The sequence below is a fragment of the Phytophthora infestans genome, genomic scaffold (assembly GCF_000142945.1).
Source record: "Phytophthora infestans T30-4 supercont1.20 genomic scaffold, whole genome shotgun sequence".
In the NCBI taxonomy this organism is placed as follows: Eukaryota; Oomycota; class Peronosporomycetes; order Peronosporales; family Peronosporaceae; genus Phytophthora; species Phytophthora infestans.
Genome location: NW_003303739.1, coordinates 1,342,448 through 1,350,016, shown reverse-complemented (window position 1 = coordinate 1,350,016; position 7,569 = coordinate 1,342,448). Strand labels below are relative to the sequence as shown.

The following is a 7,569-nucleotide window of genomic DNA, read 5'->3' as shown; positions in this document are numbered from 1 at the left end:
TCAGGCTACAACTGCTGGCCGTTCAAGAAGCTCAAGGTCAACATGGTGGGGTGGGCTACCAAGGACAAGGCGCAGCTCGAATGGACCGACGACTCGCTTGGCCCTGTCTACGAGGGCAGCGTCGACTCGGAAGGCGTACCGCAGTGCCCCGATGAGTGCTATCGCTTCTATGACAACGTGAACAACCGATGGTCGGACACGAGCTCCTGCACGGGTGAGCCGTTCGATGTCTCGTTTTGGCTGAATGACAAGATCCCTTACGGCTTTGGCTACGACTGGGGGCCAGGAGGTGAGTCTTAACGACACCATGGACAACCTTTACGACGAGAACATTATGTTTATCGGCCACGAGATCGGCCACGGCTTCGGTTTGCCGGACTTTTACGGACTTGAGACCAAGCCGTCCAAGGACTTCCCCAACTCGATTATGATGGCGTACAGCTCCACTACAATCACACCAAGCGACGGCTGGATGCTGCGTCGTGTCCTCGACCGCGTCCGATCGCGCTACAACTTCTAAATGCCGAGCATGCAGATATCGGTTTCCTCGAAGTACCGTGTTGCTGTCAGTACATGTATACAAATTTTAATAGACAACCGGTATTTCAAGAACAAAATAATATTGAGCCAGAAGAACACGAGCCGTGTATCTTTTTGAGAAAAAAACATGCGATTGTCAATATAACGCATCACTTCGCCAGCACTTATGTGCAAGTCCACTGGTGGATAGTCATACGGGTAATTTATCTGCTACTCCCATAAAATTCTATAAATGGATAAATTTTGGAGTTCAAATATTATTGTGCTTTGCAGATAAATGTCCATCCGTTTTATAGGCATGATCGGAGCATAAAACCACGTGTAAAAATGAGATGGGAAGACGCAGGCATCGATTTGTTTTATCTGTGATCGAATTACCTTTTCAAAACGGCAAAAAGGAGGATATCGATGTGGATTTGGTGGCCGAACGGTCGATTTGGCTGCCGTAGCAGCCAATCGATTTGTACTTTTTATATACCTCGATTTAATAAAACGACCTCTATTTATTATAAATCAAGCATCAGGCTAGGTGAAAAGGACAAAAGCATTGAAATACTTAAGTATACAATAAGTGTTGTTGTGGTTTTCATTCATTTTGGCAAAGCAGAGACGAGATAGGAGCCCGATTTAGCAAATGGTCCCGATTTGGCGAGCATACAAAATTAAAAATGATATGATATTAGGATTTGTGAGGTGTATGGAGCTCAGCTTTAGAGCACAACTGCCACTTTTGCCACTTTTTAGCCGCAAAACGAAGTGGCTTGCGTTCAACCAGCAGACCATTCATCGTGCAGGTCATTTGTACATTGGCAGCTTCTCGATGACCTACGGCGATGACTTCCGGTGGCGTGCTGTGGCTCTCATGCACGTCTACAACATCTCAACCGCCTACGTGTCCGAGCTGTTCGGACCAAAGCAGGGAACACTTCGACGCTGGTATGCTCTTTTCATGAAAAAGGGCGTTGTCAACGAGGACCACTCTCGCCAGACCACTCCACGATGGCCTCCTGAAGTTTTATCCGCTGTAGAAACCTACGTTAACGCACACCCGACTTTCTACATTGAAGAGCTCCGCGAGTTTGTTATCAAGAACTTTCCAAGTATTAAGACGATCTCGACAGCAACAATTTGCAGAGTCCTCAATTTTGATCTTAATCTCAGCCGAAAAGTTCTGTCAAAGGCAGCTCGAGAAGCGGTGCCGGCAGAAATTGAAGCTTACCGTTCAAAGTTGCTCCCTATTTTTTCGTTTGCTGAGCAACTCGTTTTTTTGGACGAGACAGCAAAAGATGGGCGTCACGCTGAGCGGCGATATGGCTGGTCGAAGAGAAACACTCGTGCAGTCGTCAAGCTTCCATTTCGCCGGGGCAAAATACTCTCAATTTTGGCTGCACTTGATGTGCACGGTTTTTTTGCGTGGGAATCAACTGAGGGCACGTTCACAAGAGAGAGGTTTCACGCTGCATTTGTAAAGAACATCATCCCGCATCTGAACTCGTGGCCATTACCTCGTTCCATTGTGATTATGGATAATGCCAAGATCCATGCGTATCCTGAGTTACAAGACGCAATTCACCAGTGTGGCGCTCGACTGATTTTCCTGCCGCCATATTGTTCACAACTGAATCTTATAGAACCTTGCTTTGGGCTCCTAAAGCGTTGGTTACAAAAGTATGCCAATCTAGTTTTTCGCTTGTACCCGAAACGAGTTTTGGATGTTGCTATGCGTGCGTGTACACGCCACGAGGAGAAAGGATGCTTTGGGACCTTCCAGCACTGTGGCTACATGGAGACCGGGATACGACAGCAAACGTTTGATGAGCTAATGCACACAAGTGATTCTATGGAGTAACGATATATTGGTTGAATATACTATGTTTTTCTGCTACCAAGTGGTTTGCATCTGTAGCTATCACATCGGTTCGTCTTCGGCGTGGTCATCATCGTCCATCCCGCCGTTAGTCGGTTGTGTAGGCGTAAAATCATGGTATATACCCCGTGAAAAAATGTCGTGATCCGGTAAACCTATTGCGCGGCGAATCGACAAAATATCCACCTCCATAGGCACCCACATACCACCCAGCCTTACTTTAACTGGGTTGCGTCTCGTGCAGCATTCTCCTGTAGCTGAAGCAACTCACGCTGTCGATCTAATTCCATTGCCTGTGCTGTGGTATTATCAGCCGGAACCTCAAACGGAGAGGCCTCCGGTATCCTAGCATTTACGACGTCGAGGTGCTGCGCGGTAATTTCTCCAAACTGTATAGCATTTGCTGTCTCGTAAGCCACTCGCTGCATGCGTGCCTGCTCAATTCGACGGGCTGTGGCGCGGTGAAATTGCTCTGGTTGAGCAGCTCGCTGAGCATACAGAAAAGCTTCAAACCGAAAATCACCGAGCTGTCGTAAGGCCTCTACGGTCAGCAGCTTCCAGCGGTATTGCAGTGTAGACAGAAAATTTGCAGTCGTCAACTTAGCGTACTTTGCCTGAGGGTCGTTCTTGGCTCGCTTAAAATAGATGGATACATCTTCCGGTAGAGCAAGCGGTTTTTTTAGTGCCTCTGGTCCAGCAATTAGAGCTTCATATCTTGCGATGCACTTTTCCTTAAGGCACTCGTTATTTAGCCAGACTGGGTAACAAGAGACAGTACAATTACACCAGAATACAACCGATTAGCATGCCCGAATATGCCAGACTCAGGAAGAGCCGGACGTGTCATCAGTTGACGTGTCTTCGGAGTATACGTATAACCGGATGGCAGTGTGTTGGCTTTGAAACTGAACCCCGCAAGACGGTCAGCATCTAACTCTCAAGACAAAGTTCAGGGGGAATAACCTGGAGGTATTCAACGCATCAAACACACTAACAAAAGACCAAATCATTGAAAAACTAGTTGCATTAAATGCACATGCACAGGTACCGATAGCGCAAATACTGTAGCTCCTTCCGACTTAGCAGATATAGGTTTTCAGCACCGGCAAATATCTCAAAAGCTAACAGCATATACATGCCACAATTGTAGCTATCAACCTGCACTCCAAGCTCGCTCGTGTATGGTCGAATTCGGTATTTTCTTGTAGCGAAATCTGGCAGCAATGCTACCATCTTCTCAGCGAGAGGTCGAACTTTTACGCCGTAGCTTGAGCTCATTGGATCATAGATAAAAACTTCTTTAAGCGACAGATCCATCATAACCGCACACCAGTGATTCTTGTTGCAGATGACAGGAATCAAAATCTTTTGGTTTGTCATGCCAGCAAACACGTCCTTCATAGTCTCCACCGCTAAGAAACCATTCATGACGTTACCGGCGATTGACGTGTCTACAGCAATCGTGTCTTCTCTCGCTGCGAACAACTTTAACATCAGCTTATTGACCGTGCTGTCGCCTAACGCAGACTTGCCGACGAGTTCGAGTGCTTCAGCCTATGTGCAATTACACAGCAGTAGATATTAGTATTTCCATTGCGGGGCCTGACTGTATGCAACTGCGTACCTGCACCGATAGTAAAGGAATAGATTTGATCTTGGATTGTGTATCAGGATCAAGATCAACACAAAGCCATCGGGGCATTTGGAGTTCGAAATCGATGGTATCAATCCAAACGATAGCTTTTTCCACATATTGGATGGTTTTCATCGCTTTATGCCACTTCTTCATGACACCAAGCGTCTCGGTGGAGTAGGTACCTACTCCAACAATTTCCACGACAATGTTCTTCTCACCTAGATTTTGATCACTTGATCCTTGTGTGCCTTCTGAAGAGCTAGCACTTTGGCACTGCATCTATCAGGGATATCCTTTCGGAAAATTCGGGGGATGGACTCAGCGGAGACGATCTTTTTTGAGGCGGGAAGTCTTGCTACCTTGTGGGCAACTGGAGCTCGGGGATTTTTTGTGAAATCGAACAGCTTAAATCTGGACACAATTGCGGCAGATGTCTCGTATGTTGACTCAATGCGTACGGCGTCTTGTATGGTTGCTAAACTCAGATTATCCGAGTACAAATTTGAATCCTCTTGCACCATCAAAACATTTTTGCGGCGAGCTGCTTTCTTGGATTTTGCACTTTGCTTTGGGCGACCTCGGGACCTTGGAGGGCTCGCCACATCAAATGTATCATTTCCGACCGGTTGCAGAGTCGCATGAGAAGCTGAAGTCTCCACACCAGTCTGACAAATAAGCTCGGCCGACACCGAACCAGACTCTCCAGACTGGATGCCAGACTCTTCAGACTGGATGCCAGACTCAACAGACTGGGTGCCAGACTCGCCAGACTGAGGTGTAATCTGCGTAGAAGGCTGTGATAATTCAGGGTCTTCCACTTCAACCTCGCCCACGGTATCTGAGTCGAAGACATCGTCGCGCGTACCTTCACTGATTGTCGGCATCTTAATCGATGAAGAAAAATCTCCAACCTTGAAACGGTGGGCGACGGCCTTTAAATAAGTCATTGCTTCACGATATTGGACCATGCCTAAACCAGCCATCGAATCGCAAATTTCACTAGCAATAGGCAAGGCCTCTCGGTACTTCCGGTTCGAATCCCATGGCCGCTCATCGGTCACCAATACCCTTCGAACGACAAAAGATTCCACAGTAGTAGGAGCATCACTGGCGTTTTCGAACTCTATCGACGACCGTACAGACGACAGGACCCATCGCTGATGCACCAGTTGAGTCGGGATAACAGTCTCCTTGTTTAGTGCTCTTCTAAGAAAGAAGACGTGTCGACACGGCAATAAACGTGTACTCATAAAGAGACACGAGCAAGTCCAGTCGTGAGTCGTAATAGTGTACTCTGCGTCTACCTCATCGAGGGCGTCTTCATCGGGGGATGTACTCTTCACAAAGTACACACCTGGCGCTCTCTCGGAAAAGGCGTAAGATGCACGATCAAGTGCGTAGCAATACTGATCGTGTATTAACTCGCATGCATGTTCACTGACGAGGTTTGCAACCAACGTCATTTCGCGATCGTAACCAACATGCTGGACATTAACCTTCTTGTACACCTCATCCATAAATCGTCGCTCTTGAAGTCTCTGGTAATACATAATCGACGCTATGCATTCGTCCACTGCCATAAAAGAGTTTACCCACTCCTTCAACTGCTTCCACGAGGCCTCCAACCTGTTGTTGGTGTTATTACCAAGCGTCACGGTGTTTTGGCGCTTGTGTGCACACCACAGCTCGCGACATTTGTCCCAATTCTTAATGAAATAGGCGACAAATGGGTGTCGGACGGATTCAAACGGTTCCACTATTGTGTTCGTAGTTTCACAGCGTTCAGACTCGGATGTGGTATGATTCCGCGCTTCTGTCGCCACATTCTGCCCGACCGCCACAATATTCTGCCCAACTGGTGCCAGATTCTGCCCAACTGGTGCCAGATTCTGCCCAACTGGATCTGAAGTCAATTGCCCAGATCGGGGGCGCCCCATTCCGCACACGTGCAACATGTACCGAAAGTGCTTCATATACTCTTTCTCGGTCTTCGCATATACAAGCAGGTTCATCAGACCTCGTAGCTGATCCTTTTCCCACGTGTTACAACCGTAGTCTGCTGACGCGATTTCCTCCCGCAAATACTTTAAGACGTGAAATTGGCAGAGCAGGGTAGTGACGTCAGGGAAAGCAGTCTTCAGTACCGATAGTTCCGTGAAGTCCTTGTCGATCAACACGCAGCGTAGTTTTGTCCAAGCCGGATTGTTACTCTTAAATTCTTCAAGCGCCGTCAGTAATGTCGGCCATCGCTCGTTCTGTAGTAACGCGTGCTGCACAAATTGGCCTTTTCCAAAGGTATTGGAGCCATAAAAGAGAAAACTTTGTACTTTGAACGGTTTGTTCCGTGCGTCGCGTCAATGAGAAGAACTTCCGGAAATTGTTTGTAGACCGATCGCATGTGTTTAGTCTGTAATGTAATACATGTTGCAATTTTCTAATACAAAGAACATGTTAGATGTTATGAATATAATGTATTTGATTCACTAAATACACATACCTTTTTCCCCGACATCGTCTACGAATATACGACCCACATTCCCGACATTATCTCCAAACTCGGCCATCCACTTCTTCAATCGTTTTGCGCTCGAACTTGGGCCGTTTCTGTTTTCACGAGCTTTCAGCTTGCTCACGAGGTTGTGAACATCCTGTGGCTTTGGATTACTATCTGAATTGTCTCTGATAAACTTCAGAATACTGGTCTTCTTTGCTCCAGCCTTTCGAAGCTCATTCACCGTCCGTAAGGCACTGTCATCGAGAGTAATCCGGTTGGAAGGATGACTCTTGAATGCATACTCGTTCAGTGAGTGATTGTGTTCGAGCCGGCACTTCGTCACTTTGAGCACAAACGTGTGTTCAGCTTTGTTAATCTCTTGAACGCATACATTCAGCTGAAATAATAGTAACAAAGTTAATGCAAACAGACACGGTTAGTGGCTGAGCTTACACCGGTGATGCACGATTCATCCCAACTGAGCCCGATTATGCCAGATTGGGTTTATTTCGCTACAAACCAAAACTATAGTAATCGCATACCTGTGCTGAGCATCCTTGGGCCCGTGTCTCCTGACGCGGCCGCTTGCTTGTGGCTTGCGATCGGTATGTGCCGTGGTGTGTACACACGTACGTCTTCGCGTACTGATCCCACTCGGCCGGGATTTTAGTCGCCGCGGAGCCCTGAGCATCTATCCTAGCATTCCGTACAGCCACTGAAGTGTTTGTTCTCACTCGAAATATCTAGCAGACAAACAAAACGTGATGAGACGGTATAGACAAACGCAACAGATAACTTAATAATGTACCTGGAGTGACTGCGCTTGGTACAGCGCTAGATAGGCCTCGAAGTCCTTCCACGACTGAAATTGTGTCTCTTGTGGTGGCGAGGCGAGGATAGAAATCTGACCCGATTCTTCATTCGTGACCCATGTTTAAGTCTTCTCCCCAGCCAAAGTCGGGCTCGACACTGGCAGCCAAAGTATTCTTCAATCCTATTACTTCATTTTTATTTCAATCTTTTCTCCTTATT

General features: G+C 47.1%; 1 protein-coding gene across 1 annotated transcript; it reads left to right on the top strand.

The window, feature by feature from the left end:
• Positions 1-42: 42 nt before the first annotated feature.
• PITG_10810 (uncharacterized protein) lies at positions 43-520 on the top strand (the record flags this gene model as incomplete). The annotated part of the gene is made up of 2 exons (XM_002901587.1): positions 43-233; positions 295-520. 2 exons carry the CDS (start codon positions 43-45, stop codon positions 518-520), a joined length of 417 nt encoding a protein of 138 aa, XP_002901633.1.
• Between the last annotated feature and the right edge of the window lie 7,049 nt (positions 521-7,569).